Below are 13,745 nucleotides of genomic sequence, written 5' to 3' on the forward strand. Positions count from 1 at the left end.
ATTCTGAAGAATGCTCCATGTGCCCTCGAGAAGAAAGTGTATGCTGGTGCTTGAAGATGAGATGTTCTGAATATATCTGTTAAGTCCATCTGGTCTAGGGTGTCATTCAAAGCCATTGTTACCTTATTGATTTTCTGCTTAGTTGATCTGTTCATTATTGTACGTGGGATAGTAAAGTCCTACTATTATCAAAGAGTTTCTTTATGTTTGTGATTAATATATTTATTTGGGTTCTTCCAAGTTGGGGGCATAAATATTTATAATTGTTAACTTTTCTTGATGGATAGACCCCTTAATTGTGATATAATGCCCTTCTTCATCTCTTGGTACAGTCTTTGTTTTAAAATCTAGATGGTCTGATATAAGTATGGCTACTCTGGCTTTCTTTTGACTCCATTAGCATTATAGGTGGCTCTCCGTCCCCTCACTTTCAATCTGCAGGTGTCTTTAAGTCTAAAATGAATCTCTTGTAAGCTGCATATAGATGGATCTTCGTTTTTCCCCCCCATTCTGATACCCTATGTCTTTTGATTGGAGCATTTAGTCTACTTACATTCAGAGTGATTATTAAAAGATAGGAATTTAGTGTCATTATGTTACCTATAGAGTTGGCGTTTCTGGTGATGTTCTCTGGTCCTTTGTAGTCTTTGTTGCTTTGGTCTTCTTTTTTATTTTTTCCTCCACTAAGAGTGCCCCCCCTCCTTAAAATTTCTTGCAGAGCTGGTTTAGTGTTAAGGCACTCCTTATTGGTTTTTGTTTGTCCAAGAAACTCTTTATCTCTCCTTCTATTCTGAATGACAGCCCTGCTGGGTAAAGGATTCTTGGCTGCATATTTTTCCTATTCAACACATTGAATATTTCCTGCCACTCCTTTCTGGCTGTCAGAAAGGCTGAAATTAACAACTCAGGAAACAACATATGCTAGTGAGGATGTGGACAAAGGGGGACCCTTTTGCACTGTTGATAAGAATGCAAACTGGTGCAGCCACTCTGGAAAACAGTATGGCGGTTTCTTAAAAAGTTAAAATTAGAACTACCCTATGACCCAGCAATTGCCCTACTAGGTATTTATCCAAAGGATACAAAAATGCTGATTCAAAGGGGCACATGCACCCCAATGTTTATAGCAGCATTACTAACAATAGATAAATTATGGAAAGAGCCCAAATGTCCATTGACTGATGAATGGATAAAGAAGATGTGTGTGTGTGTGTGTGTGTGTGTGTGTATAGACACACACACACCTGTATGGATACACACGCAATGGAATACTACTCAGCAATGAAAAAGAATGAAATCTTGCCATTTGCAGCAATGTAGATGGAACTAGAGATTATATTATGCTAAGTGAAATAAGTCAGAGAAAGACAAATATATGATTTCATTCATATGTGGAATTTGAGAAACAAAACAGATGAACGTAAGGGAAGGGAAAGAAAAATAAGATAATAACAGAGAGGGGGCAAGGCATAAGAGACTTTTAAATACAGAGAACAAACTGAGAGTTGCTGGAGGGGAGGTGGGTTGGGGGGTTGGCCAGATGGTGATGGGCATTAAGGGGGGCACTTGTTGGGATGAGCACTGGGTGTTGTATGTAAGTGATAAATCACTGGGTTCTACTCCTGAAACCAATACTACACAATGCTAACTATCTTGAATTTCAATAAATAAATTTAAATATATATAATGGAATATTAATCAGCCACCAAGAAGGAAATCTTGCCTAATGCAACAACATGGATGAAGCTAGAATGTACTATGCTAAGTGAAAGTGAAATAAGTCAATCAGAGAAAGACAAATACCGTATGATTTCATCATATGTGGAATTTAAGAAACAAAATAGATGAGTATATTGGAAGAGGCAAAAGGAGAGGAGAGAGAGAGAGAGAAACAAAACACAGTAGACTCTTAATGATTGAGAACAAACGGAGGGTACTATGGGTACCCTTAGATGGGTGATGGGTACTAAGGAGGGCACTTGTGAAGAGCACTGGGTGTTGTAAGTGATGAATCACTGAATTCTGCTCTTGAAACCAATATGGCACTGTATGTTAACTAACTAAAATTAACATTTTTTTAAGGGAAAAAAAAGAAAGCTAGTGAGGGTGTTGGGGTAACCTGACTTGAACTTTGAGTTCAAGCAGAAGGGGTGCTGGGAGTTATGGGGTGTTTGCCACATTGCCTTTCTCATTATGGTTTTACTTTTTCTGGCTTGTCATTGAATTTTACAGGGAGGGTGGGGGAGGTTGTGTGTTTAGAAGGGCAAGTCCTTGGGCCCAGTAGAGAAGACATTCCATGGTGACGGTTGTGGAATGTTTCCCCCTGGAGTGTCAATGAAGAGGATGTCCTAGGTCTGCACACTCCACAGTCTCAGAGGGCAGACATTCCTCTGTGGCCTGGAGTGTGTTCTTACCAGTTACCTGGCAGTGGTTTGATTCACCTTGCTGTACACGGTCCTTCAGGCTACAGGACTTTGGGAAGCACAGGTGTCATCTGGGAATCCAGGATCTTTGGCTGATAAAGTTGGCTCTAAAATGAGCTACTTGCATAAGGAGACTATCTTCGTGAGACAGAATCGAACTCACCTGCTACCAGATGTGCTGGTTGTGTGTGCTCTTATCTACATTTATGCAAAGACTTACATAAGCATGCAGTGAGGAACAAGCTTCAGAAACTGACAGCTGTTCTCAGCAAGGGCTTGTGTGTGCTGTGTTCTCAGTCCATTTAATTAAAGTATTAATATCCCCATTTTGTATATAAGAAAACTGAGGCTCAGCACTGGTATGTGGTAGAGTGAGGCTTCAACCCCAGGACTGCCTAATGTCCCAGGCTTTGCCCTTTTCCCCTGTACTATATTATATTCTTATTGGTTTGAAGATGTTTGGAACAGAAAATATGAGCAGGTTTTAAAACTTCTCATGTGGGGTGAGCCTGATTCCCATGTGGTCCCTTCATCTGTGGAGTGACTTTTGCTTCCATCAGTCCATTAGCAGCCTTGACATCTGGTAGTGCTGTCTGCATCTGGGCCCCACCAGGATGTGCCTTACAGCAGGGTGAGGACTGGGTCATTCTCTTGGGCCTCTCCCCTCCCACCTACTCCTGAACCTCTGCCCTGTGTCACTTCATCACAGCCACATCATTCAAGCCATTCTGCTCCACACTCAGTGGGATGTGGCGCCCTTCTGTGTACCCCAACCCGTGGGGCATGTGCACGCACTCTCACAGAAACCTGCACATCATGACTTCTCAAGAGTGACAGTAGACATATAATGACAGCCTCAAACCCCTTCCCCCCAAATTAAGACCCAGTGGGTGGTCTCCTTGAGGCCCCTTTAGCTTCTGGGCCCTGGCATGTTCCCGCACAGGAGCTGCTTGACAGACAGAGCCATTTCAGGTGGTTACTCATGTCCTTTGGATTTCCTAGCTTCCTGTAAGCCCCTCAGAGGACAGCTCAGGACTCTCCCCTTCAGTGGGTCAGCACCTGCAACAGGCAGGGAGCACATCGATCTCACCTGTCACTGTGTCCCCAGGCCTCAAAAGTGTCTCCCCCTGGTGGATGAACACGAGTATACAGGTTGGTGTATACTGCTTTGCTACTTTAAACCAGTTAATATGCTTATTTGATATATGTTCTCAATCCCAAAATGTGAATACTAAAGATTCCTGGGGATTAAATGAAGTAACTCAAATGATACACTACATGCTTGATAATTAATTACAATTGTTGTGGTTAACTCCAAATTCAAGCAGTAGAAAGCTCTTGCTCTTGTATTTTCCAGTTCAGTGGCAGCCTTAACAATGGCACCGAGGGTAATCATTGGCTACTTTTAAGCAACTCTTACCATTTTCACTCTCCTTACTACTTCTGACATTTTCCTGCTTTTCCTTCTCTGCTGCCTCTTCTTTCAAATGCCGTGGTAGCTTCTTCCCCCTGCTCCCATCATAGTATCAGAGAACAGCAGGACATTATGGGATCAGGAAGTTTGCTAGGAGTTGCATTGCATCTGTAGACTGCTTTGGGGACATCATAACAATTAAGTCTTTCGATTCATGAACATGAGATATCTTTCCATTTTTTTTTTGTATCTTCTTTAATTTCTTTCAACAACTGTGTATAGTTTTTAGTGTACAAGTCTTTTGTCTCCTTGGTTAAGTTTATTCCTGAGTATTTTATTCTTTTTGATGCTATTGTAAATAGAATTGTTTTCTTAATTTCCTTTTCAGATTGTTCATTGTCCGCGTACAGAAACAACTGATTTTTATGTGTTCATTTTGTGTCCTGCAACTTTGCTGAATTCATTTATTTGTTCCAACAGTTTTTTTTAATATGAAATTTATTATCAAATTGGTTTCCATACAACACCCAGTGCTCATCCCAAAAGGTGCCCTCCTCAATACCCATCACCCACCCTCCCCCCACAACCCCCCATCAACCCTCAGTTTGTTCTCACAGTTTTTTGTATGGGGAAGGGGCAGTCTTCAGGGTTTTCTACATATAAGATCATGTCATCTGTGAATAGACTTACTTAACTTTATTTCTTCCTTTTCAATTTGGATGCTTTCTAGTTCTTTTTCTAGCCTAATCTCCCTGGCTAGAACTTCTAGTACTGTGTTGAATAGAAGTCGTGAGAGGTACTCTTGTCTTGTTCCTGATCTTAGAGGAAAAGCTTTCAGTTTTTCGCTGGTGAGGATAATGTTCATTGTGGGTTTGTCACATGTGGCCTTTATTATGTTGAGTTTCCTTCTATTCCTGGGTTTGTTTTTTTTTTTTGTTTGTTTTGTTTTGTTTTTAGTATTTTTATCATGAAAGGGTGTTGAATTTTGTCAGATATTTTTTTCTGGATCAATTGAGGTGATCATGTGGGGTTTTTTCCCTTGATTCTGTTGACCAGATATTTTTAGGGAGCTAAATTATATGCAAACTAAGAAACAAAGCCAGTGGAGCTTTGTTCACCTTTTCAGGAATTGGCTGGTCAGAAGATGGACATTTTGGCATTATTATTAAAGACCTAAATGTTAGACCCAACTCTGGCAAAAACCAACGAGTCCTTTGCTCTGTTAAATATTTTCTTTGTATTTCTCCTATTATTTCCCATTATGCACTGTGTACAAGTGCTAAATGTTAATTGGTTAGTTAGATATTTGAGCCCCCTTTTAAAGTCTGAAGATTCATAGTAACTGCCAATAAGAAATAGCTTTCTATATAAATGGTGAGTTAGTATGTGTGGGGTAAAGGACACTGTTTTGAAGTCAACTATGAAAGAGGCAGGGACACAGCTTGAATTTTATTTCCATGAAGAGTCAGGGCTTTTTAATTTAGGAAGAAACCATAGAACTATGTGGATGAAATGATAATAATATCTGGGATGATTTGTTTTGAAATAACCTTGTGGGAGTGGGAGGGGGAGAAGGTGTAAAAATGAAACAAGAGTGACAATATGTTAAGTTCATTATATATTCTCTGTATTTTTGTATCTGTTTGAGATTTCTCATAATAAAAAGTTCAGAAAAGAAACTCAATGTAAATTAATGATGATGTTGCAGCTTTATATGGAAATACTTCATAGCCATTACAGTTAACACTTATGAAGAATTTTAATGATATGATATAAGAAAACCAGGAAGTCAGTCTTCCTAACAAAGTATATGTGTGCATGTACACACACATATCTGTGTAGACAAAAGTATTGGAAGGAAATTCAGACATTAATTGGAGTAACCTTGGTTAAGGTGAATAAGACAAAAACATCAAGGTATAACTGACGTACAGAGTTATATTAATTTCAGGTGTACAATGTAATGATTCAGCGTTTCTGTACATTGCTCAGTGCTCATCATGATAAGTGTACTGTTAATCTCCTTTATCTGTTTCACCCATGAAAAAAAATTTCCAAAAAAGCTTTTTTGAAGGGAAGGAATCAAATCTGCATTGTATAATTTGGTCAAACATTTTTTCCAGTTAAATGTTTTCCATGAACTCTGATCAGTGATTAGATAAACACCTATGTGGCTATTAATCTTGAGTTGTGGGCATGGTTTTGGCCTATACTGTCCTGTACTCTGCCCTGGAATCTGTCTTTGATGGGGTGTGTGCAGGTGAGGTCCTGGGCAAAAAGCAATCACCAAAACCATTTTACTCATTGTTGACTTCTGTTAAGCATGTCCCTTTTAACATGAATTTCCATTTGATTTTAGTGAACTGGATATGATCTCCACGAGGGTGATGGACATTAAGCTTCGAGAAGCTGCAGAAGGCCTTGGGGAGGACAGCACGGGTAAGGCCCTCACTTCCCCTGTTCTGAGAAGAACCCATGTTTGGTTGTGGGGCAGGGAGAGGGGCTGATGGAGCCAAGCTTTTGGGGTTCTGTGTGTGGAGAGTGGGGGTTCAGTTCACAATGTGTCCAAACACCCCACACCCTTCACTATGACTGGAGAGCACATCCATATTATTTAAGGCCACTCAGGGCAGTACTCCTTTGCTTCTCTGTCACACACAGGGAGGTTTTAAAGTCATATTCCTCATTCCTGGAGGCAAATCCGTCCCCATGTTTGGCTGACTTGAAAGTAAGGAGGAACAATTCAATGGAGTCACTTATCATCCAAGAACATCCAAAGAATCAGTAGGATGTTGGGAAAAGCACGATATGGCCTGATCATGCAGAAAAAATAATATTGTCAAGACAGAGCCTTTGCTGTCTCTCTTTCATGGCTTTGATTCTCCTTCAGAGAACATTATTATACCCCCTACCAAGCTAAATACCAGGCTCCCTACCAAGCCAAATTCCATCATCTCATTACATGTTCTCAGTGTTACCTGATTAGGTAATTGGTTCACTGTTTTCCATAAATTGCTATTTGTCTAGACAGAGTTGCAAAATTGACCTTAAAATTTTTGATCTCCCCACAATGTACCTTTTTCTTAGGTTAGCCATTTATACTCCCCTTATCTCAGTAACAAAGATCTCCATCACTTTCTTGTTTAAAGTTAAAATGCTAAAAAGTAAAAATAAAGTTAAAATGCTAGTAGTGATTTTCTTTGTTGTACTTTAGTGGGAACAGCTTCCAATAATATTAAATCCTAGATGCTAACCCTTAGCTTCAAATACTAATTTCATTAAAGAGTCTATTTCATATATTATAGGTAGATTTTCCTTATTATTCCATATTAGAACTACTTTTCCTCTGTCACATTTTGGTAGACAACAAATAAGCCTAAATATAAGGTGAGGTTTTAAAAATTAACTCTGATGGAGGCAACTGGGTGGTTCAGTCAGTTGAGCATCTGGCTCTTGATTTTGGCTTAGGTCTGAGCTTGGATGTGTAGGTCTTGATTCCAGGTTTGTGAGATAGAGCCCTACATCAGGCTCTGTGCTGAACATGGAGTCTGCTTAGGATTCTCTCTCTGTGTCCCTTTGCCCCTCTGTCTCACTCTCTGTCTCTCTCAAATAAAAATAAAAAAATAAAAATAAATCCTGAGAGAGAAAATGGAATTTCAAAATTTCTTATATTACAGGATACTGAATTATTTCTGATTTTAAACAAAAAATACTCTTTGAAGAAGCATTTCATTAGTCATTAGTCTGAAACAACCTCCACAAATGCTAGTTTGGGATGGTTGTGGAGGCTACCATGAAGAATCAGTTTTAAAAACAATTTTTTTTAACATTTATTCATTTTTGAGAGACAGAGTGTGAGCAGGGGAGGGGCAGAGAGAGAGGGAGACACAGAATCCAAAGCAGGCTCCAGGCTCTGAGCTGTCAGCACAGAGCCTGATAGGGGTTTGAACCCACAAACCTTGAGATCATGACTTGAGCTGAAGTCAGACACTTAACCAACTGAGCCACCAAGGTGCCCCTTTGATAAATTTTTTAAAAATGTTTATTTTACTTTTGAGAGAGAGAGAGAGAGAGAGACAGAGCATGAATGGAGGAGGGGCAGAGAGAGGGGGAGACACAGAATCCGAAGCAGGGTTCAGGCTCTGAGCTGTCAGCACAGGGCCCAACGTGGGGCTCAAACTCATGGACTGCAAGATCATAACCTGAACTGAAGTCAGACTCTTAACTGACTGAGCCACCCAGGTACCCTATAATCAATTTTTAAAAAGAAAGAGAGAAATTAAATATTCTTTTTTTCTGAACAATAGTAAGTTAAGTTATTCAGGTCAACTCCTTCCCATTTAAAATTTGAAATTCTAGATAAGCTTCAACAAATGAGGTTGGGAAAACTGGATAGCCACATGCAAAAGAATGAAACCGGATCACTTTCTTTCACATATACAAAAATAAACTAAAAAAATCATAAAATCAAAAAAAAAAAACTCCAAATGAATTAAGGACCTAAATGTGAGGCCTGAAAACACAAAAATTCTTGAAGCGAGCATAGGCAGTAATCTCTCTGACATTTTTCTAGAAATGTCTCCTGAGGCAAGGGAAATAAAGGCAAAAATGAACTATTGATACTACATCAAAATAAAAATTTTCTGCACAGCAAAGGAAATAGTCCTTTCCTTTAGTCCAAAACTAAAAGGCAACCTACTGAATGGGAGAAGATATTTGCAAATGATATATCTGATAAAATATTAGTATCCAAAATACGTAAAGAACTGATACAACTCAATATTCACAAAACAAATAATCCAGTTAAAAAATGGACAGAAGACATGAATAGATATTTCTCTAAAGAAGACATACAGATGGCCAACAGACACATGAAAAGATGCTCAGCATCACTCGTCATCAAGGAAATGCCCACCAAAACTACAATGAGATATCACTTCACACCTATCAGAATGGTTAAAATCAACAACACAAGAAACAACAGGTGTTGGTGAAGATGTAGAGAAAAAATAATCTTCTTGCATTGTTTGTGGGAATGCAAAGTGGTGCAGCCATTGCAGAAAGCAGTATGGAGCTTCCTCAAAAAATTAAAAATAGAACCATCCTACAATCCAGAAATCACACTATTGGGTATTTACTCCCAAAACACAAAAACACTAACTCAAAGGGATACATGCACCCCTATGTTCATTGTAGCACTATTTGAAATACACAAACTATGGAAGCAGCTGAAGTGTTCATCAATAGATGAGTAGATGAAGAAAAAGTGGTATACACACACACATATACACACATATGTGCACACACACACACACACACACACATACATACAGTGGACTGTTTTTCAGCCATAAAAAAGAATGTAATCTTGCCATTTGCAACAACATGGATAGAGCTAGAGAGTATAATGCTAAGTGTAATAAGACAGAGAAAGACAAATAATCATGTGATCTCACTCATTTGTGGAATTTAATTAACAATACAAATGAGCAAAGGGGGAAAAAAGAGAGACAAACCAAGAATCAGACTCTTAACTATAGAGAACAATTTGATGGTTACCAGAGGGAAAGTGGGAGAGGGGATGGGGGAAATAGGGGATGTGGATAAAAGAGTATCATGATGGAAAAAAAAATAAAATGAGAAAAAATTTATCACTTATCATGATGAAAAAAAATGAGAAAAAATTCTAGGTAAGACCATTTACCTCTTAAAAATCTTTTTAAAAGTAAGAAATAAGATAGCCAGAATTGAAAGAGAAATGGTGATCTGCAGAGATAAGTGGTCATAGAAACCACTTTTGCCCTCAGATCATTGATCAATCTTGGAAATTTTGAATTTCATTTTCATGTCTTCATGGAGTGATAGATGAGAGAAAGGGTCAGATATCAAAGTACATGTCTGTACGGTGGGCTGTCTAACAGAAGACCCTCTTGACTCGAAGGTGGGAGCCCAAGGAGCAATAAAATCAGAGTAAGTGTGAATAAGAGGTAAAGCACCTCTTTATGGATTTGTAGCTTGAGTTTGTATCACTTAGGTAATTTAGAGAATCTCAACCCTTGAACTTGGCTAATATTATTCCTAGACTGGATGTGACTATAGGTGCCTTGTCGAATCAGACAATCTTTTTTGAAGAACAGTACCTCTACCTAGACTTCAAAATATTACAGAAAATAATATTTTCAAAAAGTTCCATGACAAACACAGTCAGTGATAACCACATATATAAAGCCATAGGGCACCATGAATGAGAAGCAACATGTTCTAGGTTTAATTAGGTCTCCCCAAAAGTCATATATTGAAGTCCTGACCCCTGGCACCTCAGAATATGACCTTATTTGGAAGTTGGGTCATTGCAGATGGAGTTAGTTAAGAAAAGGTTATACTGGAATATGGTGGGCCCCTAACCTACTGTGACTGATGCTGTTATGAAAAGGGGAAATATGGACATAGACACGTACACAAGGAGAACACCATATGAAGATGAAGTCATATCAGGGTGGTGGCATCTACAGGACATGGAATGTCAAAAATTGCCAGCAAACCACCAGAAGTTAGAGGATGGAATAGATGTCATGGCCCTTTCAAGGAAGCAACCATGCCAATAACACCTTAATCTCAAACTTCTAGCCTCCAGATCTGAGAGGCAATACACCTCTGTTGTTTAAGCTGCTCAGTTTGTTCTATTTTGTGACAACAGCCCTAACAAACTGGCACACAGGAGAAACGGGGTGCCTGGATGGCTCACTTGGTTAAGTGTCCAACTTTTGGTTTCAGCCCAGGTCATGATCTTGTGGTTTGTGAGTTCGGGCCCCACATCAGGCTCTGCGCTGGCGGTATGGAGTCTGCTTGGGATTCTTTCTCTCCCTCTCTCTCTTCCCCTTCCCCACTCACGCTGTCTCTGTCTCAAAATAAATGGATAAAATTTTTAATAAATACACAGCAGAAACAAGAGAAACATAAAAGATACACAAAAGAATCAAGTACCAGAATGATCAAATATATGCTATAAAGCAATTGTGCATAGTAACTATGTTTAAAGATAATTTTAAAAAGTTTGAAAATATTTGGAAGGAACAGACAACTATGAAAAGTGTCATAACACTCAGCCAGTGCTCTAAGGGAGATAAGTAAATGGGATACAGATAGAAGGAAGAAGTGAAATTATCTTTATTTGCAGATGACATGATTATACAAAATATCAAAAAAGTACTTAGATCTCTTAAGCAAGGTTAGCAAGATTGCAAGATACAGGTCAATATACAAATATCAATTGTATTTCTGTATAACTAGCAGTGAAAAATTATAAAACTGAAATTTTTAAAAGTACAATTTACAATAGCACAAATAAAAAAAAAATACTTAGGCACATATCTAACAACATGTATGCAGGACCTGTGTACTGAAAAAAAAATTGTTTAAAGAAAGACCTAGGTCAACAAAGACCTAAATACATGGAGTGATATATTATGTGTTGTGGACTGAATACTTGTGTCCCCACATTCATGTTAAAATCTGAATACCACCATGTGATGATATTAGGAGGGTGGGGCCTTTGGGAGGTAATTAGGCCATGAGGGTGGAACCCTCAAGAATGGAATTGGTACCCTTATCAGAAGAGACCAGAGAGCTACTTGCTTTCTTTCTGCCACTTACAGACACAGTGAGAAGTTGCAATCAGCAACCTATAAGAGAGCCCCAAAAGAAGCCCACCGTGGTGCCTTCCTGATCTCAAACTTCTAGCTTCCAGAACAGTGAGCAATGAATTTCTGTTACTCATAAGCCACCCAGTCTATGGCACTTTATTATAGCAGCCTGAACGGACTAAAACTACATTTACAGATTGGACAGTTGTGTTGCTAAAATGTCAGTTCTCCCCCCACTGAGCTGCAGAATGGTGTGTTAGTACATGTGGGGTAGAATATACTGTTGCTACGTCTGCTGTGGAAGGCTGGACCCAGATCAGTGATCTACAGCAAGAATATTGACCAGTGATCATTTATTTAATTTCCATGAAAAGTCAGAGATTTTTTTATTTAGGACAAAGCCAAATCTGTATAGATGAAGTGATAATAGTATCTGGGAGGATTTGCTTTGAAATAACCTGGCAGGGATGAGGAGGAGAAGAAAGAGTAAAGATGAAACAGTCATAATCCCAGCAGGATATTTTTCCAACATTGACAAACTGATTTCAAAATTTACATGAAAATGCAAAATAACCAGAATAGTAAAAACAGTTTTGGAAAAGAACAAAATTGGAGGACTCACATTACCTGATTTCAAGACTTACTCATAAGCTACAATAATGAAGCCAAGCGTGGTAATATTGATGAAAAGGGTGGATGTGTAGAGCTACAATAGTGTCCAAAAATCAACCCATACAAATGTGGTAAGTTGATCTTTGACAAAAATGCAAAAGTGATTCAAGGGAAAGAGGATTATCTTTTCAACATGGTTGAACATTTTTTCAGCATGATTATCTTTTCAACATGGTGCTAGAGCAAATTAAACATCCAATATAAAAAAAAAAAAGAACTTTGACCTCTACTTCACAGATGATACAAAAATTAATTTAAAATATATCAAGGGCATAAATGCAGCACTATTAAACCTTTCAAAGAAAACAGAAAATATTTGTGACCTGGAATTATATAAGAGTTCTTAGGACACTTCAATGCCTAAATTGGACTTCAGTACAATTTAAAACTTTTTATGTATGAAAGACCCTGTTAAGAAAATGAAAAGACTTGCTTTGGATCCTGTGTCTCCCTCTCTCTCTGCCCCTTCCCCACTTGTGCTCTGCCTCTCTCTCTCTCTCTCAAAAATCAATAAACATTTTTAAAAATGACAAAAAAAGAAAGGAAGGAAGCAAGGAGGGAAGGAAGGGAGGAAGGAAGGAAGGAAGGAAGGAAGGAAGGAAGGAAAGAAGGAAGGAAGAAAAAAAGAAAACGAAAAGACAGAGGCACCTGAGTGGCTCATTCTGTTGAGTGTCTGACTTTTGGTTTCAACTCAGGTCCTGATCCCAGGGTTGTGGGATTGAGCCCTGCATTGGGCTCCATGTTGAGCGTGGAGCCTGCTTAAGATTCTCTATCTCCCTCTGCCTCTGCCCTTCTCCCCTGCTCATATACACACTCTCTCTCAAATTAAAAAAAGAAAGAAAGAAAAAAGAAAATGAAAAGACAAGTCCAAGGCTGGGAGGAAATATTTATAAATCACCCTTGACAAGTGACTTGTATTTAGAACTCTCAAAATTGAACACTAGGAAAACAAACAACCCAAATAAAAAATAGGCAAAGGTTTTAAAGGATGCTTTACCAGAAGATACACAGATGCCAAATAAGCTCATGAAAAAGTGCTCAACATCTGTAGCCATTAGGTAATGCAAATTAAAACTACAATGAGATACTGTTGTACATCTATTAGAATGGCAAAGCAAAACAACAACACATCCAACAGTAGCAAGTGCTGGAGGATGCAGGGCAGCTGGAACTCTCATACTGCTGTTGGGAATGCAAAATGGTACAGCCACTTTTGAAAATATTTCAACAGTTTCTTATCAAATTAAACATACACTTAGTCTGTGACCCAGCGATCCTGCTCTTAGGTATTTGCCTAAGAGAAATGAAAACTTACATTTACACAGAAACCTGTACCAACTTTATTCATAATTGCCAAAAACTGCAATGAATCCAAATGTCCTTCAACTGCTCAATGTTTAAATAAAGTGGTACATCCCTACAATGGAATAGGGCTCGGTAGTAATAAGGAACAAATTACTGCTTGACGTAACTACATGGATTGTTGTGCTGAGTGAAAGAAGCCAGAATCAAAAGGACAGATACTGTATGAATCAATCTATATGACATTATGGAAAAGGCAAAACTATAGGAACAGAGAAGATATCAGTGGTT

General features: G+C 38.6%; 1 protein-coding gene across 2 annotated transcripts in view; it reads left to right on the top strand.

Moving 5' to 3' along the window:
* Nucleotides 1-13,745, top strand: part of CRACDL (CRACD like) — a 139,244-nt gene that overhangs the window by 72,106 nt on the left and 53,393 nt on the right. For both annotated transcript variants that reach the window (XM_047854571.1, XM_047854570.1), the window contains exon 2: nucleotides 6,197-6,276. In XM_047854571.1, coding sequence (XP_047710527.1) covers nucleotides 6,207-6,276 — 70 coding nt within the window. In that variant the 5' untranslated portion in view covers nucleotides 6,197-6,206. The remainder of the gene's footprint in view (nucleotides 1-6,196; nucleotides 6,277-13,745) is intronic.

This window comes from Prionailurus viverrinus, chromosome A3 (assembly GCF_022837055.1).
Source record: "Prionailurus viverrinus isolate Anna chromosome A3, UM_Priviv_1.0, whole genome shotgun sequence".
In the NCBI taxonomy this organism is placed as follows: Eukaryota; Metazoa; Chordata; class Mammalia; order Carnivora; family Felidae; genus Prionailurus; species Prionailurus viverrinus.